The 24,677-nt window shown below is 40.9% G+C and overlaps 3 protein-coding genes across 6 annotated transcripts; all 3 read left to right on the top strand.

Moving 5' to 3' along the window:
* Positions 1 to 284: 284 nt before the first annotated feature.
* Positions 285 to 9,220, top strand: LOC113648614. 2 transcript variants are annotated; one of them, XM_047818532.1, is made up of 6 exons: positions 285 to 421; positions 5,141 to 5,194; positions 5,541 to 5,849; positions 6,841 to 7,173; positions 7,273 to 7,311; positions 7,770 to 9,220. In XM_047818532.1, the coding sequence occupies exons 1-6, from the start codon at positions 397 to 399 to the stop codon at positions 8,006 to 8,008; spliced, it is 999 nt and encodes a 332-aa protein (XP_047674488.1). In that variant the 5' UTR covers positions 285 to 396; the 3' UTR covers positions 8,009 to 9,220. The 2 variants fall into 2 exon arrangements, with proteins under 2 accessions (XP_047674488.1, XP_047674489.1); XM_047818533.1 differs by lacking the exon at positions 285 to 421 and adding an exon at positions 4,233 to 4,392.
* Positions 9,221 to 11,239: 2,019 nt separating this feature from the next.
* Positions 11,240 to 14,694, top strand: LOC113648613. Of its 2 annotated transcripts, none has more exons than XM_027155875.2 (5): positions 11,240 to 11,627; positions 12,203 to 12,307; positions 12,502 to 12,792; positions 13,442 to 13,732; positions 13,931 to 14,694. In XM_027155875.2, the coding sequence occupies exons 2-5, from the start codon at positions 12,244 to 12,246 to the stop codon at positions 14,188 to 14,190; spliced, it is 906 nt and encodes a 301-aa protein (XP_027011676.2). In that variant the 5' UTR covers positions 11,240 to 11,627; positions 12,203 to 12,243; the 3' UTR covers positions 14,191 to 14,694. The 2 variants fall into 2 exon arrangements, with proteins under 2 accessions (XP_027011676.2, XP_027011677.2); XM_027155876.2 differs by having other exon boundaries at positions 11,242 to 11,627; positions 12,263 to 12,307.
* Positions 14,695 to 19,959: 5,265 nt separating this feature from the next.
* Positions 19,960 to 24,428, top strand: LOC113656558. Of its 2 annotated transcripts, XR_007143871.1 has the most exons (6): positions 19,960 to 20,188; positions 20,829 to 20,873; positions 21,068 to 21,358; positions 21,469 to 21,496; positions 22,053 to 22,343; positions 22,542 to 24,428. XR_007143871.1 is itself a non-coding variant. In XM_047818537.1 (5 exons), the coding sequence occupies exons 2-5, from the start codon at positions 20,831 to 20,833 to the stop codon at positions 22,799 to 22,801; spliced, it is 885 nt and encodes a 294-aa protein (XP_047674493.1). In that variant the 5' UTR covers positions 19,978 to 20,188; positions 20,829 to 20,830; the 3' UTR covers positions 22,802 to 24,428. The 2 variants fall into 2 exon arrangements, 1 of the variants encoding a protein (XP_047674493.1); XM_047818537.1 differs by lacking the exon at positions 21,469 to 21,496 and having other exon boundaries at positions 19,978 to 20,188.
* Positions 24,429 to 24,677: the final 249 nt, after the last annotated feature.

The raw sequence follows: 24,677 nt of genomic DNA on the forward strand, positions 1-24,677 counted from the left end.
AGTCAGTTTTCACACTGCAGAGCTTCAGTGTGATGTTCTCACAGAGAATAATGATGTCCCACGGAATCTTTTTAACTGAGATTGTCAAGATGTCATAGTACATGTAATGTGCAGCTCATGATAAATTTATAATGTTGAATTATTTATTTAAAACACACGAAGAGCTCCAGATACAGAAACTGAACATTTATCAAGAAAAAAATGCAAAAAATCTAAGACACGCCCATACACACGCCCACACGTATATATATACACACGCCCACACGTATATATACACACGCCCACACGTATATATACACACGCCCACACGTATATATACACACGCGCACACACAGCTCACACTTGTTCGAGGTTTATCTCATCCGGACTTAGCATTGATTTAGTTTCTTGAATGTAATGATGATTGGACCCATTTTATTTAGTAAGTACAATCTTAAACACCTCTCTCTCTCTCTCTCTCTCTCTCTCTCTCTCTCTCTCTCTCTCTCTTGGATGATCCAAGATGGCGGCGCGGCAGTAGCACGCAGCGGCCTCTCCGGATTCAATACGGTGCTAATTACGTTTTTAAGTCTTTATTTACGGTTCTGAGCCCGACCATTGCTTCTACATGGATGCCAGAGACAGCGGTGTTCATGTATACAAACATGTATACAAACACCAGGACCTAATAAAGTACAGAAATCGTGTAACAACCAACCTGCACGATGATGTACTGGTTAGGCTTCGTGACCTCGGCTTGCTGCGGAGACCAGGCCTCCAGTCCCCGGTGTCGCCTGATACCAGAGACCAGGGGAGGGGACGCCGAAAGCGGTTCGCGAGGAAGCGGAAGCGCGGTAAGCGAGCGGGCGTCCGTGCTAGGCTAAAAACAAACCCTAGCCGGCCGGCTCTCCCATCCATTCTACTATCCAACGTTTGCTCCCTGGACAATAAACTGGACTACATCCGACTCGAACGCTCTACACGGAGAGAGGTTAGAAACTGCTGTGTGTTTGTTTTCACGGAGACGTGGCTCAGCGACAGAGTTCCGGACGCCGCCATTCAGCTGGACGGGCTAACTTCATTTAGAGCCGACAGAAATGCAGCTCTTTGCGGTAAGACTCGCGGTGGTGGTGTGTGTGTTTATATCAACACGGAATGGTGCAAGAACTCTGTGCTTGTTTCTACTTACTGCTCATCGTCAGTAGAGTTTGTGACTGTTAGATGCAGACCATTTTATTTACCACGGGAATTTACTACTGTTTACATTGTCGGAGTTTACATTCCTCCTAGCGCTAATGCTAAAGAGGCGCTAAGTGAGCTATACGGAGCTATTAGCGACCTACAGAATGTTCACCCCGACGGACTTTTTATCATCGCCGGAGATTTCAACCATGCAAATCTTAAGTCAGTGCTCCCTAAATTCCATCAGCATGTGGACTTTGCTACGAGAGGTGAAAACACGCTGGATCTTGTTTACACAAACATTCCCGGTGCGTACCGTGCGGAGCCCCGCCCCCACCTCGGCTACTCAGACCACATCACTGTTATGCTAATTCCAGCATACAGACCACTCGTCAGACGCTCAAAACCGGTTCTGAAGCAGGTGAAAACCTGGCCAGCAGGAGCCACTTCTGCTCTTCAGGACTGCTTTGAGTGCACTGACTGGAATATCTTCAGGCAGGCTGCAACCAACGGCGACTCCGTCAACTTGGAGGAGTACACGTCAGCAGTGACCAGTTACATCGGCAAGTGCATTGATGACGTGACCGTTTCCAAGACCATCACTACACGCCCCAACCAGAAGCCGTGGATGAATGCTAATGTGCGTGCTCTGCTGAGGTCTAGGGACCTAGCCTTCAGAACAGGGGACAGGGTGGCCCTAAGAACAGCAAGGGCCAAACTGTCCCGAGCCATCAGAGAGGCAAAGCGTGCACATGCCCAGACAATCCACAGCCACTTCCAGGACAGCGGAGACACCCGGCGCATGTGGCAGGGCATACAGGCGATCACAAACTACAAGACAGCTTCACCTGCTTGTGATAGCGACGCCTCCCTCCCAGACGCGTTGAACGAGTTCTACGCTCGGTTCGAGGTACAGAACAACGTTACGCCAAGGAAGACCATCCCTCGTCCCGACGACCAGGTACTCTGGTCTATCCACGGCCGACGTGAGGAGATCTCTATGCAGAGTTAACCCACGGAAGGCTGCTGGACCAGACAACATTCCTGGCAGGGTGCTCAGAGAATGTGCGGAACAGCTAGCGGATGTCTTTACGGACATCTTCAACATTTCCCTGAGCAGCGCCGTTGTTCCTACGTGCCTCAAAACTACCACCATCGTTCCTGTCCCAAAGAAGTCTACAGTGTCTTGCCTCAATGACTATCGTCCCGTTGCACTCACACCCATAGTTATGAAGTGCTTCGAGAAGCTCGTCATGAGGCACATCAAGACCCAGCTACCACCCTCACTTGACCCCCTACAGTTCGCGTATCGTCCAAACCGCTCCACAGACGATGCCATTACCACAGCCCTCCACTTAGCCCTCACCCATCTGGACAATAAGGACACTTATGTACGAATGCTGTTCATAGACTTTAGTTCAGCATTCAATACAATCATCCCTCAGCACCTGATTGGGAAGCTGAGCCTGCTGGGACTAAACACCTCCCTCTGCAACTGGATCCTGGACTTCCTGACTGGGAGACCTCAGTCAGTCCGGATCGGGAACAGCATCTCCAGCACCACCACACTGAACACTGGAGCTCCTCAAGGCTGCGTGCTCAGTCCACTGCTGTTCACTCTGCTGACTCACGACTGTGCAGCAATGCACAGATCGAATCATATTATTAAGTTCGCCGATGACACGACCGTGGTGGGTCTCATCAACAAGAACGACGAGTCAGCATACAGGGAGGAGGTGCAACAACTAACTGCCTGGTGTAGAGCCAACAACCTTTCTCTGAATGTGGACAAAACTAAAGAGATGGTTGTGGACTTCAGGAGAGCACAGAGCGACCACTCTCCGCTGAACATCGACGGATCATCTGTAGAGATCGTCAAGAGCACCAAATTTCTGGGTGTTCATCTAGCGGAGAACCTCACCTGGTCACTCAACACCAGCGCCATCACCAAGAAAGCCCAGCAGCGTCTCTACTTCCTCCGAAGGCTGAGAAAGGCACATCTCCCTCCCCCAACCCTGACCATGTTCTACAGAGGGACCATTGAGAGCATCCTGAGCAGCTGCATCACTGTCTGGTTTGGGAACTGTACGATCTCGGATCGCAAAACCCTGCAGCGGATAGTGAGGACAGCGGAGAAGATCATTGGGGTCTCTCTTCCCTCTATCATGGACACTTACACCACACGCTGCGTCCGCAAAGGCAACAGCATTGTGGATGACCCCACACACCCCTCACACACACTCTTCACCCTCCTGCCGTCTGGAAAAAGGTACCGAAGCATTCGGGCCCTCACGACCAGACTGCGTAACAGTTTCTTCCCACAAGCCATCAGACTTCTCAATAACCGAACTGTACTATACTGAGCACAACATACACACATATCATCTGTATGGACTGCACAGACCCTCACAAAACACACACACTGTTTTGCACACTTTTCTGCTGTTTTTGCACATATTGGACAATATCTCAGTCATCTGCTGTTTTTTGCACAACTCCATATATAATCCAAAGGACCTGCTGCTAAGAACCTGCTGCTGTTCATTCTTTTACTGCACAAAATACTGTTTGAACATTCAGTATTTACACTGGTCGGTCGGCGCTGTTTCTGTTACTGTGTATTGTCTTTTGTGTATTGCATTTTTTGTATTGTCTTGTAACTTAATGTCTGCACTGTTTTTTGTCCTGCACTGTCTTTTGTCCTGCACTGTCTTGCTTGTCTTGTCCTGCACTGTTTGCACCAGGTTGCACAGCTGCACTTTATGTGGCTAAGACTACTTACATGTCCTTAGCCCTGTCTTTGTTTTATGTAGCACCTTGATCCTGGAGAAACGTTGTCTCATTTCACTGTGTACTGCAACAGCTATATATGGTTGAAATGACAATAAAAAGCTTCTTGACTTCTTGACTTGAAGTCTTGACTCTCTCTCTCTCTCTCTGTGTGTGTGTGTGTGTGTGTGTGTGTGTGTGTGTGTGTGTGTGTGTGTGTTTTAGTCTATACTCCGCTGTTAAATAGAGATATTTAGAAACCAATTCTGTCTGCGTAGTTGAGATTTGTATGTAAATATCAGCGCATATGTTCTGTTAAATCAATACTGAAACACACACACGGACTTTACTACCTCTTGCATCATTTGAACAAAACTCTGCTAACGTTTTCTATAAAAAAAAAATTCTATTGTTTACCATGAACTATCAGGGGTTTTCCACCAAAACCAAACGGACTAAATGGTATATATTTTTATATATATTTTTTTATTTATACACTGCACAAAGAGCTCTAGTTTCCGGCCACACACATACGCCCGCACGCTTGTAAACTCATGTACCGCTAATGAGGAAGGGTCACATTGTTGTCACCTAACACTCAGCTCTACAGTGAGAATGGAGTAGTGTTATTATTATTAATTTTAATAATAATAATAATAATAATATACATGTCTCTGGAGTGAGATTATCAGAGAGACCGCGCGCGTGCGTGCTTGCGTGCGTGCGTGCGTGTGTGTGTGTGTGTGTGTGTTTTAGTCTATACTCCGCTGTTAAATAGAGGTATTTAGAAACCAATGCTGTTTGCGTAGTTGAGGTTTGAGGTATGTAAATATCACCGCATATGTTCTGTTAAATCAGTGCTGTAAAACACTCCGCTAACGTTTTTACATTGTTTAGTATAAACTATCAGGGGTTTTCCACCGAACCCCATTTAACACCCAGCGCACCGCCATCTCACGGGACAGAAAGGTCTTTTTATGCTGCGTCACCTAACACTCAGCTCTCCGGCTCTACTGGAGTAGTGTTTATTATTATTATTATTATTATTATTATTATTATTATTATTATTATTATTATTATTATTTCCTCTGGAGTGAGATTAGCAGATAGACCCACTTTTCTCTTGGTCAATGTGATGTGTGAGATGTCAGTGTGTAATCACAGCAGGATTAAACTGAGACTGAACTCTGTTTCTTTTCTCTTTCTGTAGACATGAAGAACTGCACTCTGTTCCTGTTCCTCTTCTACCTGATGATCCCTGCCTGTGAGTTTGTTTTTCAGAATTCATTAAGGATTTAACACTAAAATGTCCTGCATCAGAATTCAGACCTGACTACAGACTTCATCCACTGTTGACTGATTAAACACAAGACTCCTCAGGAATCTATAATGTTGTGAGAAGGTTCTGATCGATGTGATAGAAATTTGTTAGATGCTTCCAGCATTCAAAATCTCTTTATTTTTGCTATCTGCTCATGTTTAATTCTATTTAACAAATCCAGCAGCACTACACACTGTTTCTGTGCTTAAGTGCGCGCACACACACACACACACACAGAGAGAGAGGGAGAGGAGCGTATTGAGCTTTGTCTCTCTGTGTTCTGCTGCAGGTTTGTCTTTAATGCCAGGCTTCACGACTACAGTAATCGAGCTCCATCAGCCTGCTGCTTTGTCCTGTGAAGGAGGATGTTCAGGTTCAGTGAAATGGATCAAGAGGCAGAAGCTGAGTGAAGAGATTGTTGTGGCTCAGTGTAATGAGACGTCCTGCAGCTCAGAGGAGGGCTTTAACATCTCTCATGATCAGTACCTGAAGGGGAATCTGTCTCTCTCCATCACTGCAGCTGATTACAGTAAACGCGGCTGGTACACATGTTGGTGTGGAGACAGAGCCGTGTGTGATGCAAGTCTACGCATTAAATGTTAGTGTGTGTATGTTATGTTCACTCAGTCACCATTACAATCATAACAAAACATCATCAGAGTGGTTTCAGTGAGTCACAACCTCAGAAGATTTATTTTGATTAATTTTGTAGAGCTTCAGCTTATATCAGGGCTGATTGCCATTATAACCACATTTATTCATTGCATAGTTATAACATGAAAAACCTTGCATTCTTGCTTGTTTATGGTACCCTCCGCTAGGAAGAGGTAAAATTTGCAATTTTTACTGTTAACCAAAAAATTGGGCTATTGACCCATTACACAGGCCTGTGCAAAAAAAAGCTTATTTTCTGTATTTTTTACATTATAGTTTTATGGAGTAATCAGAGGTGTGTGTGTGTGTGTGTGTGTGTGTGTGTGTGTGTGTGTGTGTGTGTGTGTGTGTGTGTGTGTGGTTGTGTGTGTGTTCAGGCTTTCAAGCAATCCTGCTTGAAAGCCTGAACACGCACAAACATACCCACACTCCTGCACACACAAACGCACACACAACCACACACACACATACATACATACACAGTCTCCTCTGATTACTCCATAAAACTGTCTGTATGTTAAATCCTCCATAGAAATCAATGTAAAAAGCCTCCGCTAGGTTTTATGTACTAGTTTTTTACTAGTACTAGTAAAAAGGGCTAATGTACTAGTTTCTATAGTAACAGCAGCGTGTCCTCTTAATGAACAGCATAAAAATTCATTAATACAAAGATTTATTGTTCTCTGAGGAGAAATGTGTGTGACCTGGAATGAGTCTTTAGTGTCAGTGCTGTGAAACACTCAGAGGTGAAGCTGGAAGTTTTTCACTATTAACTGATGATGTTTTAGGAGGTGAAACCATTATTTTAAAGAATTCCTGGAAATGTTGTGTATTTGTTTCTTCTGATGAAAAATGATGGTTAAAAGGGTGGAAAGGTAATAAGCTAGGTGTGTGTGTGTGTGTGTGTGTGTGTGCGCGTGTGTTTATCTCCTCAGCCGTTGGGTTCCTGCACCAGATCCCTACTGGAGATTCCCTGGTGCTGAATTTTCAGATCCCTGAGCGTTTGAAGGTCATGTTAAACAGGAGCGCTGGTGAAGGTGGTGGTGGTGGTGGTGGTGGTGGTGCTAGAGATGCTCAGAGCTTGGTCTCGGTCCCAATTTGTAGTGTTGATGGACGTACAATTCAGGCTGCTGATGAATACAGGAAGCGAGTGAAACTATACTGCTCTCTGACTCTGAGTGCTGTGCAGGAGGCTGATGGTGGTGTGTACAGCATTCAGGACACTGAGAATGATGAGCTTATCTCTACACACACTCTCAAACTCACAGGTATGACTCTCAAACTCGCAGGTATGGGGTCAGGTGCTACTTCATGCTGTCAGTGTGTGTGTTTATTTCATTAAAATTCTGCTGTTTTTCTTCTCACAGGAAATGACACAGAAGCTAACGACACAATGCAGACTAAAGGTACACATCTTACACACATCTGTCTGATCTAGCACTCTTTAGGTCCTGATGGTCTTTTAGGTCTCCCTCATTAGCTTCCACATGTTTGCTAGCTTCATTGCTAATAGCTAGCTGTCCCAGCACACACTGTCATGTTAAATATGAAGTATGTGAGTCAGCAGTCAGGTCTGTTAAAGTGTGCACTCCTTAGGGCTGAATCTCCTCATGACTCTACAGACTGTATTAGAATCAATGCAGCGATGTAGGCAGACCAGCTGTAAAAGTATCAGGTGAAAGAATGACAGAAATCATTTTATAAACTAAACTCTTTGAAACTGATTTATTACCTCGCCCCTTTAGAAGTGTTCAGTATTTACTCGTTGTCAGAATCTAAAGTCAGCCTGCTCACAGTCTTACTGTAACAACATGAACATGGCTGTTAATGGTGGTGTGTCTGTGTGTGTTTCTATGTGTTTTAGGTGAAGCACAGAGCTGGAACCTGAGAAGGATCTTTAATGAGGAGTTCAGAGGCTTGGTGGTGGGAGGAATAATCGGGGCTGTCAGCATGGCTCTGTTTTTTTTTTGTATTGATTGGATAGTAAAAGGCTCCAGACATATCAATCAGAAAATGAGAATGTTTTCGAGAGGCGACCGTCATCACAACACACATAATTCTGATCCTGAAGAAGGCATCAAGCTTCCAATGCAAGAGATTTAGATTTCATCCATCCTGCTAGGAGCCATGTTTTAGCTGTTTCACTGGGTTTACACACACACACACACACACACCGTGGGTTTATTATGAGTCACAGGAAAACCCAATAGCTGGTTCTCTGTCTGTGTCGAGGACGTGCGTTCCTGCCGAAACAAACACACACTCTTCACACAGTGGTGCTGAGATCAGACGATCCGAATTTACTGCAAAAACTACAAAGCTCAGTTTGTGTTTAATTTTTCTGCCACATTAAAGAACTCTTGAGTCTGAGCCAGTCTACAGCATGCAATAAATAATAAAACAATAATTAGCATTAATAGAGAAGAGCACAGCACTCCAAACAATCTCACTGCACAGAGAGTCAACATTAAGCTTTTTAATTGTTTTTAAAATTTCTGCCTTGGGAGATATTTATTAACAGTTATAGAATGAATAACATTTATATGGGAGAACTTTATTGACTGTCAGGACTCTGCTGCTGGTGCTTTGAATAAAACTACAAAAATAAAAACTAAGTTCGTCGTGACAAACTTTTATGTTGCCTTGTCGGAGCAAGTATTCCCAAAAGACGGTATGCTAGGATACCAAAACTTTTTGAGGCAAGTGGATACTAGCATGTGACATTTCCCGTCATTGCGCTGAGTGTTTTGATATATCACATGTCCATTTTTTATTTTGGGGAAGGGGCTGCATGTGATGCAATGTTCTGGAAAGTTTTTTGATTTTTGGTAAAACCAAAAGGCGGTCGGTTCGCCAGTTTAAACCTTTGCCCAGAGTAGCACCATAAAGAATGTGCCGTTTGGTGTAGATAGCTCAAAAGCTTGCCGACTTATAAACCTCTAAAATTTATAATGGGTGTCAATGGCAAAAAAATGTCACTTTGAGACCCGGTAATGTGAGTACCGGTACTAGGATCGCTTAGAAAAGTAATAGCAACAAACTTCAGACCTTCTATGACATCCGATTTTGGTGCATGCAGCTTGAAAGCCCAAGGAGGTGTTACTCTTGATAAAATTTTTGTCAAAAAAGATTAAACAATTCAGAATGTTCTTCTACAAGCCAACATAAAAATAACTTCTATGTAAACAGATTTATTTATGTCAGTAAAATGTCATGATTTGTTTTGATTATATTTATGTATTTCTTATATAATCATTTCTTGGTATTTCATATATAATTGTAATTTCACAAAAAAATGTAAGATAAACCACTTTATGTCTGAGTTTCATTATTTTGTTTTAAAATTTGTAATGTTTAATATTCTACACAGGTCTTATTGTCACATATTTAGAGTTCAACTTTATTTCTGTGTTTAGTTTCGAAGCAACTTCATTATGGAGTTAGAATCTCGGGTCACATGCTGTCAGGAGCACGTACTGCACAAGACTCTGAGAAATGGACTTGATTTAATGCGTACGGCATCAGTTTCACACCGTAAGCGTCATATTTGATAATAATAATAAAAATAATGATGATAATTGCAAATCATAGAATTGAATGCACAATTTAAAAGGATGCTAAAATAACACAGAGAATGAAATTATGAACAAGCAGAGAGCAGCATTAGAGAAAATTAACAAGGAAAGTAAAAATTAGTTTTAATATCGCATTATTTTGTGGTTTTTATTGTTAGGTTTTTATTTTTATTTGTATTGAATTCTGTGAATCGTACATATTATATTTTTTACAACCACAATACAACCAGGGTAAGCTATTTTTTGTTTGTTTGTTTGTTTGTTTACACACAATGTATTGAACACACGTCAGATCATTGTGTTCAAACACAACATTTCTTGTGATCTAAGGTTTAGCGATGTGTTTAGGATTAGTGTGTGGGTGTTTAAACACACACACACATGCACACAGTTCTTTGTCTGCACATTAACAATGAAATGGAGAGCAGGCCTTGACAGTAGTATTGATGTGTTCATGCTTTTGACTGCTGGGACAAATTTCAGGAGCACAAACACTGCTTATGATCTAGAATTAGACAGAATTAAACTCTTCCTCAATTCGATATTGTCAAAGTGATTATCTTAGCTGGACTGTAAACTGGTCTCGTGCTCTAGCCGTGAGTAGTTATTGGTCCTGCTGGACCGTCATCCTGCAGTTACTCTCCCTGTCTCTTACTTGGTGAACGTCAGAATTCATCTGCTGTTTTGCCATGTGGACAGAAATGTTCTACTCTCATCAAATGGACCGTGTCCCATAATGGAGATGTTGTGGCTTAGTGTAATGAGACATCCTACAGCTCAGAGGAGGGGTTTATCATCTCTCATGATCAGTTTTCATAAGAAATTCTTTATTCCTCTACTGTTACCTTTCCACTGAGTGTCTGAGATGCTAAAAATAATTTTACAAGCTTGAGATAACTGACAACATGAATACTAAACTATGCAGGGGAAAACTCTGTGTGTGTGTGTGTGTGTGTGTGTGTGTGTGTGTGTGTGTGTGTGTGTGTGTGTGTGTGTGTCCTAGATGTTACCTCATGCTGGATGTCCCCCTGCTCGAATCAGTGAGGTTCACTTTTATCAGACACGGTGTTGACCGTCAGCTCTCTGTAACACTCTGAGGTCACTGAGGGTAAAGTTCACCCTTAATACAAGAACCAGGAATCGCTGCTCCGGTCCTCATTCACCCTGAATGAGCTGAGCCCCTCTGATAGAGGTGTTTACAGACTTACACTGTTACACAGTCTCACAGGTGAGACTTGACATCAGAGCTTCTGACGTAGATGTCAGTGCACTTTCCTGAGTCTAGAGACTTACTGACTGTTAGAAAGCAGTAACACGGAAAACCACCAGCAGTCCCAGAGAGAAACTGCATGTCACACCCATCATTATGAAAGGGGTGCCACAGGGTAAGAGATGCCCTTATCTAGAGCAACATACAAAAGTGTTTTGAAGTCTCTATCAATGAATATCAGTGAACATTGATTCACTTAGGTTATAGAGAAACATAGTAGATTTTTAGAATATACACGTAAACAAAAAGGAAAATAATAGCTTATTTAAATGATTCAGGAAGAGGTATCTTAAAGATAGCCAGTGACTCAGCTGTTTGGACGTCTAGAGAAAGATCATAACACCACTTGAGTGCCAGGACAGAAAAGAGTATGCTGTTTGTTCACACACACACTCACACACGCGCACGCGCACACACACACGCACGCACGCACGCAAACACACACACACACACACACACACACACACACACACACACACACAAAAGCAGAAAAAGAAAAGCGGAACTAATGGCGTTACATTGCGTCAGGGTCTCTGTGGGTGGGGTCTCAAAATCACAAGTCAAGTGAACGAGTCCGATTCATTTCAAATCGCCTGCTCGTGGAAACACTGCTGACTCACGCACACTTGCTCTCTCTGCAGCAACCTTTTGGAGTTCTTGGAAATGAAATGGAGGATGTAGAAGCCTTTATTATCGCCACATAAACATTAAAGCACAGTGGAGTTCTTTTCTTCGCATATCCCAGCTTTTGAACAGGAGAGTTAAGGATCCTGCTCAGTTGTCCAACAGAGGCAGCTTGGAGGGTCTGGGACTTAAACACAGACCTTCAGATCAACAACCCACAGCCTTAACCACTAGAGCCACCTTTGTGTATTAGGTGAGTATTGTTATAGGAGTTATTACAGAGGTTATTATATTATCGGAGTTATTATTGGAGCTATTATAGGAGTTGTTGTAGGAGTTATTATAAGAGTTATTCTATTATAGGAGATATTATATTATAGGAACTCCGTCCAGGGTGTATCCTGCCTTGATGCCCGATGACGCCTGAGATAGGCACAGGCTCCCCGTGACCCGAGAAGGTCGGATAAGCGGTAGAAAATGAGTGAGAGTTATGAGTTGTTATAGGTGTTATTATAGGAGTTATTATATTATAGTTGTTAGGAGTTGTTATTGGAGTTATTATAGAAGAACATTACCGCTTATACCGTTAAGTATACAAAATGATTCCCAACAAGCAGGGGCTGCTTTTTTCTGATAAGATAGATAGATAGATAGATAGATAGATAGATAGATAGATAGATAGATAGATAGATAGAATATATAATTTATTTATTTAATAAAATATTGTAATAATAAAATATTGTGAAGTTTTACTCATTCATAATAAAACAGCACAGTGTTCAAATCTCATCTATTACCATTTGTTAATGTTGTGTAACTGTGTGTCAGTTGTGGTGTTTGTCGTGTGTGTTAATTTTGTGTAGCTGTGTATGTTGTGTGTTTCTTCAGACATGTGGATCTACATGCTTCTGTTTGGGATGCAGATTTTCAGCAGTAAGTTTTCTGTTCCTTTTAATAGTTACACACACACACACACACACACACACACACACACACACAGCTGTAATTAAGTTTTCTGTTATTCTGTCTTTTCACTAATTGACACTGTTGTTTCTTTCCTCTCCTCATTTAAAGGTGCAGTAGTTGATATTTTATTATTTTTATTTGTTTGTATTTGTTTTCCTCAGCTGCTCTCACTGCATCCGGTGGTTCCATAACAGTTAAACTTCATCACAATTTTACACTCAAATGTGAGCAGAAATGTTCAGGTGTACTCAGATGGAGCAGGAATCGTGCGACTGTGGCTCAGTGTAATCAGATGTCCTGCAGCTCTAAAGAAGGCTTTATTCTCTCTCATGACCAGTTCCTGAAGGGGAATCTGTCTCTCACCATTACTGCAGCTGATTACAGCAGGAGAGGTTTATACACTTGTCAGTGCGATGAGGCAGACCTCAGACACGTGCGACTCCTCATTCAGAGTAAGAGTCCTTCTGTTCACTCTGTAGACTTTCTCCACTAAAGGAGTGTGAGCTCCTGGTGCCACTGCTGATGTACATAACTGTATTTAACTGTGTTCCTTGTCAATCAGATCCAGCACTCCCTCGAGCCTCAGTAAGGTATTTAGATTAACAACACAACTTGTTGCTCAACTAAACTTTGCTGCACTGACAGAATCATTCTAATAAAATTCTTATAAATTCCTAATTTTCAAAATGTCTAAAGAAAACTAATCAAATCATTTATATACACACTCACTCGCTCTCTCTCTCTCTCTCTCTCTATCTATCTATCTCACACATATACAAACTGCATTAAAACTAAACAGAAGACGCAAAATCTGGACACACTGCAGTTTAGTAATGAGTTGTGTTTATGAAAGTCACAAACTTCAGTAAAAACCTGATTGTCACTTTGTCTAATCACTGTATAGAAATATTTAAATTTCATTCCATTTCATTGTGTTGTCATAATGCTGTAGTTTTGTGGTGTGTGTGTGTGGATTTGTGTTTATAGTGTGTGGTGTTATTTCTGTAAAGTTGAGTATCTCTGGCTGTTGTAATGTGTGCTTTAACCTCAACTCTAAACTTTCTGCTCATATTTCTCAGTTCCTAACATTCCTCTCCTCAGCTCAAGAGATAACACGTGTAATTGCCCCGGGCAAGCCCATAGACGTGCCCTTGCCCCTCACTGACCAGGTGGAGGTGAGATTTACTGCGAGTGATGCTGCACAACCGTCAGACATGCAGATCTGCACTGTGGACCATGAGGAGATCAAGTGCAGCTCAAATTACAGAGCAAGATCTTCTTGCCTCAACACTCTGCAGATTACAGATGGACGTGTCTCTGACACTGGGAGCTACACAGTACGAGATCAAATGAACAATGAGACTCTGGCCATCTTACGGGTCCAAGTGAGGGGTAATGACTTTAAATCATCTTATATCTGTATAGTCTATCACACACACTAACTGTCTATAAATAAATACATTTGGGATAAAATTGCACACACTCAGAGATCTTCACATCCAAATAGTGAAATGCCCTTCTGTATTGGACAACTGACTCAAAAGCTTTTTCATGGACACATTGGATTGTGTGTGTGTGTGTTTGTTGCAGAGGAGCAACCAGGTCCAGACAGGGGGCAGGAGTGTGTTATGCCAGTATGGCTACTGGTGCTGGTGCTGGTTCTGGTGCTGGTTGTGTCTGCATTTGTGGTCCTGTTGGTGATGCATGTGCGACTGAAGAGAGAGATTCTGCAGCTTCGTGGGGAACATCAGCTTGGAATGAAAGGACTTTACAGTACACACCAGAGCAGGAGATCTCTGCTGTCACAGGAGACATCAGTGTCACAAAGTAGTAGCAATGAGAACTTATAACTGGGAGATATATAATTTCTTATCTTATCTTACATCTCGGTTACATCTCTGCTTATGACCTCAGGATAGCGGACACTCCAGTTAAACTGACTCTCTGGGAGCAGGGAACATCTGGGAACATCTGTGCCAAAAAGAAGTGTATCAACACAATGATTACACAACAACAACAACAACAACAATAATAATAATAGGTCTATAATCAGGAGTCTTCCTTTTGCAGGGAAGTTGCTGGAGGGAAAATTTAAAATTCTGCTTATCAACATTGTAAGAAATATAAAATGTGTGTGACAATAAGACACTAATGGTGATAATCTTAGTGAAGAACAAGAAGTTTATTCCAGCATAGCACTGACAAAATACATGAAGTACTTTGGGTTCATCAGAGTCAATAAGAACCCAGGACAAATCATGCTCAAGCATTTTATACTGTTTTCTTCTTTGAGGTTTTGCTTTGAATGTGTATTGAGCGTAAGAACTGAGTGTCTCCCAAATGGCTGAGATTCACCTTGTTGTCTAGCCTGTCTTTAAATGATAATCCTGGTCATGTACACCTTGGCTTGGTATTGTTACAATTGTTAGCAACCAAATGGTCACTTTAAATAGTAATCGCGGTTTATTTATTTAGAGTTCTAAACGTATTACCTTATGATATGTAAGCCTTTTTATGAATGAGCTCTTTTTGATGTGTATCTTGGAGTGGAATCTGGGTCCACTGTAATTTCTTACAGTCCCTCCTTTGATGCTTTTGGCCCGGAAGCATCACATCACTTCCTTAACACAAATCACACCTCCCATCTTGGGCAGGTACCCAGTGTCGGTGAAGCCCTGCCTAGGTTGTCCCCTTCGGCCCTCAGAGAATCTTACCCATCATCGAAACCTCACCTCATGCATACTGGTTATAGCTCCATTCCATAAGGCAAACTTATCTCAGGTTTTTTTTTTCTTAAAATTTGGTTCAATGTAAAATATTGCTTGGGTTTGTTGCATATAAATTCAGAAACTATCACAGCCAACAGGAACGTCCCACATTGATCATTGAATTATCTGCAATATGGTACACATACAGCATAACATAATGCATTGACAAAGAATGAAAGAGACGCATACACAAACAGCAGTTTTGAAAGTTATATCCCAAATCAGATCAGAATAGGCAATAACCAAATCACCACCATGCATTTGTTTAGTCAAAACATTATCCTTTCCCATAAGACCTTGTTGAGCTTTAACAATATGGTCATCTTTTCTCTGCATTAATGACATTAACATATTATCCAATTTTGGTAACTTAAAATCAAATTCTGGGATATGTTCCACAAAACATAGTTCCTCTGGATTCAATTAAATTGTTTGTTGTGTGATATTTACATATGGGAAGTAATACTTTCCTATTGACAAAGCTGTATCTGATATTATACAAAATGAGGAAAGTGTCTGGTCATCATTAAGATGGAAAAGTGATCAAGAGTTGTGGTGACACATGTTTTCCTGTTTGAAACTATTACTCTTGTAAAATTATTGTGGACACACGTTAGATTGATTTCACAAGCCTCATAATTCCCCACATAATGGTTGTTTTTCCAAGGCATCACACTCGCAAATAAAACCAAATAAAGTTTTGTCACAGCACTCTGTGTTCAATCCTCGCCATTCTCCTGATGGTAACTGTGATAAATCTTGGTAGATCCCTTCTCTCCTTTTTAACACATTTTCCTGTAATATTCCCAAATTGTCTATCCTTAGAACCCTTTCATCACTTGGGATTATTTACTTGATGTTCTCTGAGGAGGTGATGAACTGGTTGCAACAGCACTGTGATACCTCAGCAATGCTGTTGTCAAGAAGACCTTATACATTCCTGTTACACTCTCTGTTACACTGATCATCTGGGGCTGGTGACCATGCTGTAAGGTTCACCAAGATCGGAACATGAATCCATTGTAGATAAGCACTTGAGGACAACGTTGGGCACTCTTTTATCTTTAATACTGTCACGAGAGCTGCCATCCGAGTCCATCCCCACATCTTTATTTCTTTTTGACCTGAAAAACACTTGAAAACATAATGAATTTAACCCCCCCTCCCCTTTAAAAAAACAAAAAAAACAAAAAAATTACAAACACATACAACATAAACTTGCCTATTTACATGGCCCTTATGATTTCCATGAGTTTTTTATTATATTAACGGATCTATGTGGAATGATCTCTTACCAGGTTGTTGGTTTTTAGCTTGTGTCGTGAATCTCTGCCTAGTCTCATTTTGGTAATTCTTTACCATGACTTCATCACTGATTTTAAATTTGTGATGGTGCAAATTCTGACCAGAATGCATTTTGTTTTTCTGACTTTTTCTGAAATTTGCTGAGTGGCTTGGTGAAAAACAACAGGCAAGGAGTTACACAGATTCTTGAGTTCCTTTTTCAGTCTGTTTACTGTAGCCTGTAACTGGTTTAAATCAGTTTTGGGGCCTGATCTCTTAAGGGAAAATTTGCATTCCCTTGAAATATGTCCCTCTTTTCCACATGAATAAAACACCAGCAGGTTATCAGGGTTATGAGGGGGTACTCTTTCCTTTCTATCTCCAGTAGTGTAGTTCTCTTTTTTCCAGGAAACCTGGCTGGCTCTATTCTTATTGAGGTTTTTATCACCTACTGCTGACACAGGATGGAATCTCCTTGTGTTAGCATTGCTGTTGAAAAATTGTGTCATTTTAGCAATGATGTTATTATAATCAGAGAGATGGGTTACAAACATTGACACAGCAGAAGGGGTGAGTGAGTCACATTTGTTAATCAAAGCAGATTTAAAACTGACATAATTCGGAGTGATGCCAGGATTGCCACAGAAAGTTTTAAATGTCTCCCATAATCACTCTGAAAATGCCATGGGGTGCTCCCCTTTCCTCATGTGCTCAGATCAGATATTTTATCCCAGTCAACTGACATTACACCTAGGATTTCAAGCAGTGCCTGTTTCCTCTCGAACTTATTGGCAGTCCTAGTTTTGACTTTCGGATGTGTGTGGTTAACTGTGTGTTTGCCTGACACTTTGCCTGGAGCGTTCCAGGCAAAGTGTCAGGCAAACACACAGTTAACCACACACACGCATCACCATCTGTGAATTTGTTAATGTCAGCATATAGCTCGAAAACCTTTAGAAAATCTAATGGATCTTGTTTGGCAGGATCAAATTTACCAATACTTTTTATCACAGCTTCTAGGTCATTGTGTTTAAACCCTCAGACCATAGTAGAGGTCATTCGTTCCTCCGCTCCTTCATTAGCATGCATAGTTAGTCAGGTGAATTGGAGCCATAGGAAATCTAACTGTACAGTCAGAGTATTGACTACTGACTAACTGAGAATCTCTTTATGAGTTTCCATCACTGTTTAGCATTTCAGGAACTTGATTACACAACATGCCACATTGTCTTACTGCTGCATGTCACAGTTGCAAACTAAGCATGCTGTTGTTAGTTTTAAGGAGTGCAATCTAATTCTGCATCCTAACCTTTTCTTCTTTCTAGAGTATTTCACTAATCTGGTAATCTCTTTTAGTGATTATCCCATCATCTATAGATTGCAGTTACTCATTTTCAGCCTTTAATGCAGTTAAAGTCTTTCTAGTTACTTTGTACGATTCAAGAACTGCTTGCAGTGCATTGGCAATTTTTCCTTTTTTGTTCTTGGGCATTTTAGGATCTTTTTCAAACTTAGAAACAATCCACTGATACGGTTTATCAACATTGTTCTGTATTCCATCAAACATTCCCTGAGAACCGTGTTTAGCGATGTACTTAACAAACAGCTGCGTCTGGCCTCGAGTTCAATTACAGTAACAGACAATAACACTCACAACTCACAAACAATAACACTCACAACTCACAAACAATAACAATAACACTCACAACTCACAAACAAACAGTTTAAAATGTAACACTGTCACAGTACATCGGACAAAAACCACAGTACGTCGTGTTTCTTTGCGTTAAAACCTGTCTACTTAACCACAGCACATGGACTTAAAACTTAAGCTTAAAACAATGTGTCAGTCTGTCAGACAACACCACACTGCCTCTGGTTATTGCTTTAAACTCTACAGAGTGTATCAGGCCCTTTACACCATCACTGTTTCAGTTACTTTTAGAAACACCTTTAGCTACTAATCCGGTCACCACACTGCATCAGTCTGATTCAGTTACTTTAGTTTCTTAACAGAATTACAAGAAACACACAACAAGTTTCAGTTACTTTAGAAACTCAGGGCTCTCAATTTTTGAAGACAAGCAAGAGTAACGTCTCCAAACCCCCAGCGCCCCCCTCCAAACCCCCAGCGCCCCCCCCCCCCCAAAAAAAAAGGAAAGAAAAAAAAAGTAAACTGTGTTTCACCAGGATCACTGACCACATTTGAACCAAATACAAAGTATTTGTTCAATTTCCTTTTATTAATTTGTGTGTGTGTGTGTGTGTGTGTGTGTGTGTGTGTGTGTGAGTGAGTGAGTGACGTGACGCGCTTGGGTGTGTGTGTGTGTGTGTGTGTGTGTGTGTGTGACGCGCTTGGTTCCTGCCCGGTTCCATAGAGACAGCGGTGCGGACTGATACATTTTGGGCGCAGCGGGGCGGACTGATACATTTTGGGCGCTGCGGCATATTAAATATATGATAAATAGTAAGTTTTTCTGCGTGAGAAATACGATGTGTGGTGGGAGAGTGTGACAATAGGAGTGACTGTCACTCTCAATGCATGACACTTGACAGCCCTGGAAACCTATAAACTTAAGCACTTTGCTACACACAACTCTGTCACCACAATGCGTTAGGGTTAATTCAGTTCTGTTAGAACCTTAAACAGAAATGTACAGAATATACTTAACAACTCCTGCTTATGATCAATAAACTCATGTTCTATTCTACACTAAAACATTTCTGTAGGCTACTAGGTTTTTTTAAACGAGGGGGTTCCCTGAATCACAAATCCACCTTTCTTACCTTTCCCCACTTTTTTTTTTTTTTTTTGGAATCCCTGCTGGGTGACTCGCCAATGTAAGAAATAAAAAACTGTGTGAAATGTCACAAATAATACAATGTCAGTAAGAACCCAGGAAAAATCCTGCTCAAGCATTTTATACTGTTTTCCTCTTTATAGTTTAAATGAGGTTCAGCTTTGAATGTGTATTGAGCGTAAGAGCCGAGTGTCTCCCAAATGGCTGGGATTCACCTTGTTGTCTAGCCTGATAGTCTTTAACTGTTAATCATGGTCACGTACATCTTGGCTTGGTATTGTTACAATTGTTATCAACCAAATGGTCACTTTAAATGGTAATCACAGTCACAGACCATTTGTTCGGTCACTGATGTCCTGCTGTCGCTCCCATACTAACCATTTAATCAAGTTTATTCATTTAGAGTTCTAAATGTATTACCTTATTTTAGGAATTAGCTCTTTTAGATGTGTACCTTGGAGTGGAATCTGGGTGGGATGCTGCTGCGAGACACTGAGTAAATAAAGAGAACTGGTTCTTTTATTTTACAAGACTATAGAATGTTTCTTTAAAACCTACGAGATGTGATTTGTCTGACATGAAATAGGATTAAGAACAAGTCTAAGTTAAATCTTTGTGAGAGGAGATAGTGTGAACCCCCCTCTCACAGAAAACCAATGTCTTTCACCATGTGGGCGGGGTCAAGCAAAATCACCTGCTCGTGGAAGCATTGCTCAGTTCTCTCTCTCTCTCTCTCTCTCTCTCTCTCTCTCTCTCTCTCTCACCTCTCACTCACTCACTCACTCACTCTCAGAGCAACTTGCCTTTATCATCGCCACATAAACATTAAAGCACAGTGGAGTTGTTTTCTTCGCATATGCCAGCTTTGGAACAGGAGAGTTAAGGATACTGCTCAGTTGTCCAACAGAGGCAGCTTGGAGGGTCTGGGACTTAAACACAGACCTTCAGATCAACAACCCACAGCCTTAACCACTAGAGCCACCTTTGTGTATTAGGTGAGTATTGTTATAGGAGTTATTACAGAGGTTATTATATTATCGGAGTTATTATTGGAGCTATTATAGGAGTTGTTGTAGGGGTTATTATAAGAGTTATTCTATTATAGGAGATATTATATTATAGGAACTCCGTCCAGGGTGTATCCTGCCTTGATGCCCGATGACGCCTGAGATAGGCACAGGCTCCCCGTGACCCGAGAAGGTCGGATAAGCGGTAGAAAATGAGTGAGAGTTATGAGTTGTTATAGGTGTTATTATAGGAGTTATTATATTATAGTTGTTAGGAGTTGTTATTGGAGTTATTATAGAAGAACATTACCGCTTATACCGTTAAGTATACAAACATTTACAAAATGATTCCCAACAAGCAGGGGCTGCTTTTTTCTGATAAAATAGATAGATAGATAGATAGATAGATAGATAGATAGATAGATAGATAGATAGATAGATAATTTATTTATTTAATAAAATATTGTAATAATAAAATATTGTGAAGTTTTACTCATTCATAATAAAACAGCACAGTGTTCAAATCTCATCTATTACCATTTGTTAATGTTGTGTAACTGTGTGTCAGTTGTGGTGTTTGTCGTGTGTGTTAATTTTGTGTAGCTGTGTATGTTGTGTGTTTCTTCAGACATGTGGATCTACATGCTTCTGTTTGGGATGCAGATTTTCAGCAGTAAGTTTTCTGTTCCTTTTAATAGTTACACACACACACACACACACACACACACACACACACACAGCTGTAATTAAGTTTTCTGTTATTCTGTCTTTTCACTAATTGACACTGTTGTTTCTTTCCTCTCCTCATTTAAAGGTGCAGTAGTTGATATTTTATTATTTTTATTTGTTTGTATTTGTTTTCCTCAGCTGCTCTCACTGCATCCGGTGGTTCCATAACAGTTAAACTTCATCACAATTTTACACTCAAATGTGAGCAGAAATGTTCAGGTGTACTCAGATGGAGCAGGAATCGTGCGACTGTGGCTCAGTGTAATCAGATGTCCTGCAGCTCTAAAGAAGGCTTTATTCTCTCTCATGACCAGTTCCTGAAGGGGAATCTGTCTCTCACCATTACTGCAGCTGATTACAGCAGGAGAGGTTTATACACTTGTCAGTGCGATGAGGCAGACCTCAGACACGTGCGACTCCTCATTCAGAGTAAGAGTCCTTCTGTTCACTCTGTAGACTTTCTCCACTAAAGGAGTGTGAGCTCCTGGTGCCACTGCTGATGTACATAACTGTATTTAACTGTGTTCCTTGTCAATCAGATCCAGCACTCCCTCGAGCCTCAGTAAGGTATTTAGATTAACAACACAACTTGTTGCTCAACTAAACTTTGCTGCACTGACAGAATCATTCTAATAAAATTCTTATAAATTCCTAATTTTCAAAATGTCTAAAGAAAACTAATCAAATCATTTATATACACACTCACACTCTCTCTCTCTCTCTCTCTCTCTCTCTCTCTCTCTCTCTCTCTCTCTATCTATCTCACACATATACAAACTGCATTAAAACTAAACAGAAGACGCAAAATCTGGACGCACTGCAGTTTAGTAATGAGTTGTGTTTATGAAAGTCACAAACTTCAGTCATTTTTGTAGAGTTTACTGTAGCAGCAAAAACCTGATTGTCACTTTGTCTAATCACTGTATAGAAATATTTAAATTTAATTCCATTTCATTGTGTTGTCATAATGCTGTAGTTTTGTGGTGTGTGTGTGGATTTGTGTTTATAGTGTGTGGTGTTATTTCTGTAAAGTTGAGTATCTCTGGCTGTTGTAATGTGTGCTTTAACCTCAACTCTAAACTTTCTGCTCATATTTCTCAGTTCCTAACATTCCTCTCCTCAGCTCAAGAGATAACACGTGTAATTGCCCCGGGCAAGCCCATAGACGTGCCCTTGCCCCTCACTGACCAGGTGGAGGTGAGATTTACTGCGAGTGATGCTGCACAACCGTCAGACATGCAGATCTGCACTGTGGACCATGAGGAGATCAAGTGCAGCTCAAATTACAGAGCAAGATCTTCTTGCCTCAACACTCTGCAGATTACAGATGGACGTGTCTCTGACACTGGGAGCTACACAGTACGAGATCAAATGAACAATGAGACTCTGGCCATCTTACGGGTCCAAGTGAGGGGTAATGACTTTAAATCATCTTATATCTGTATAGTCTATCACACACACTAACTGTCTATAAATAAATACATTTGGGATAAAATTGCACACACTCAGAGATCTTCACATCCAAATAGTGAAATGCCCTTCTGTATTGGACAACTGACTCAAAAGCTTTTTCATGGACACATTGGATTGTGTGTGTGTGTGTTTGTTGCAGAGGAGCAACCAGGTCCAGACAGGGGGCAGGAGTGTGTTATGCCAGTATGGCTACTGGTGCTGGTGCTGGTTCTGGTGCTGGTTGTGTCTGCATTTGTGGTCCTGTTGGTGATGCATGTGCGACTGAAGAGAGAGATTCTGCAGCTTCGTGGGGAACATCAGCTTGGAATGAAAGGACTTTACAGTACACACCAGAGCAGGAGATCTCTGCTGTCACAGGAGACATCAGTGTCACAAAGTAGTAGCAATGAGAACTTATAACTGGGAGATATATAATTTCTTATCTTATCTTACATCTCGGTTACATCTCTGCTTATGACCTCAGGATAGCGGACACTCCAGTTAAACTGACTCTCTGGGAGCAGGGAACATCTGGGAACATCTGTGCCACAAAAGAAGTGTATCAACACAATGATTACACAACAACAACAACAACAACAACAATAATAATAATAGGTCTATAATCAGGAGTCTTCCTTTTGCAGGGAAGTTGCTGGAGGGAAAATTTAAAATTCTGCTTATCAACATTGTAAGAAATATAAAATGTGTGTGACAATAAGACACTAATGGTGATAATCTTAGTGAAGAACAAGAAGTTTATTCTAGCATAGCACTGACAAAATACATGAAGTACTTTGGGTTCATCAGAGTCAATAAGAACCCAGGACAAATCATGCTCAAGCATTTTATACTGTTTTCTTCTTTGAGGTTTTGCTTTGAATGTGTATTGAGCGTAAGAACTGAGTGTCTCCCAAATGGCTGAGATTCACCTTGTTGTCTAGCCTGTCTTTAAATGATAATCCTGGTCATGTACACCTTGGCTTGGTATTGTTACAATTGTTAGCAACCAAATGGTCACTTTAAATGGTAATCGCGGTTTATTTATTTAGAGTTCTAAACGTATTACCTTATGATATGTAAGCCTTTTTATGAATGAGCTCTTTTTGATGTGTATCTTGGAGTGGAATCTGGGTCCACTGTAATTTCTTACAGTCCCTCCTTTGATGCTTTTGGCCCGGAAGCATCACATCACTTCCTTAACACAAATCACACCTCCCATCTTGGGCAGGTACCCAGTGTCGGTGAAGCCCTGCCTAGGTTGTCCCCTTCGGCCCTCAGAGAATCTTACCCATCATCGAAACCTCACCTCACGCACACTGGTTATAGCTCCATTCCATAAGGCAAACTTATCTCAGGTATTTTTTTTTCTTAAAATTTGGTTCAATGTAAAATATTGCTTGGGTTTGTTGCATATAAATTCAGAAACTATCACAGCCAACGGGAACGTCCCACATTGATCACTGAATTATCTGCAATATGGTACACATACAGCATAACATAATGCATTGACAAAGAATGAGAGAGACGCATACACAAACAGCAGTTTTGAAAGTTACATCCCAAATCAGATCAGAATAGGCAATAACTAAATCACCACCATGCATTTGTTTAGTCAAAACATTATCCTTTCCCATAAGACCTTGTTGAGCTTTAACAATATGGTCATCTTTTCTCTGCATTAATGACATTAACATATTATCCAATTTTGGTAACTTAAAATCAAATTCTGGGATATCTTTCACAAAACATAGTTGTTCCTCTGGATTCAATTACATTGTTTGTTGTGTGATATTTACATATGGGAAGTAATACTTTCCTATTGACAAAGCTGTATCTGATATTATACAAAATGAGGAAAGTGTCTGGTCATCATTAAGATGGAAAAGTGATCAAGAGTTGTGGCGACACATGTTTTCCTGTTTGAAACTATTACTCTTGTAAAATTATTGTGGACACACGTTAGATTGATTTCACAAGCCTCATAATTCCCCACATGTTTTTCCAAGACATCACACTCGCAAATAAAACCAAATGGAGTTTTGTCACAGCACTCTGTGTTCAATCCTTAGCCATTCTCCTGATGGTAACCGTGATAAATCTTGGTAGATCCCTTCTCTCCTTTAACACATTTTCCTGTAATATTCCCAAATTGTCCATCCTTAGAATCCTTTCATCACTTGGGATTATTTACTTGATGTTCTCTGAGGAGGTGATGAACTGGTGCAACAGCACTGTGATACCTAAGGAACGCTGTTGTCAAGAAGACCTTATACATTCCTGTTACACACTCTGTTAC

This window comes from Tachysurus fulvidraco, chromosome 9 (genome assembly GCF_022655615.1).
Source record: "Tachysurus fulvidraco isolate hzauxx_2018 chromosome 9, HZAU_PFXX_2.0, whole genome shotgun sequence".
NCBI lineage: Eukaryota > Metazoa > Chordata > Actinopteri > Siluriformes > Bagridae > Tachysurus > Tachysurus fulvidraco.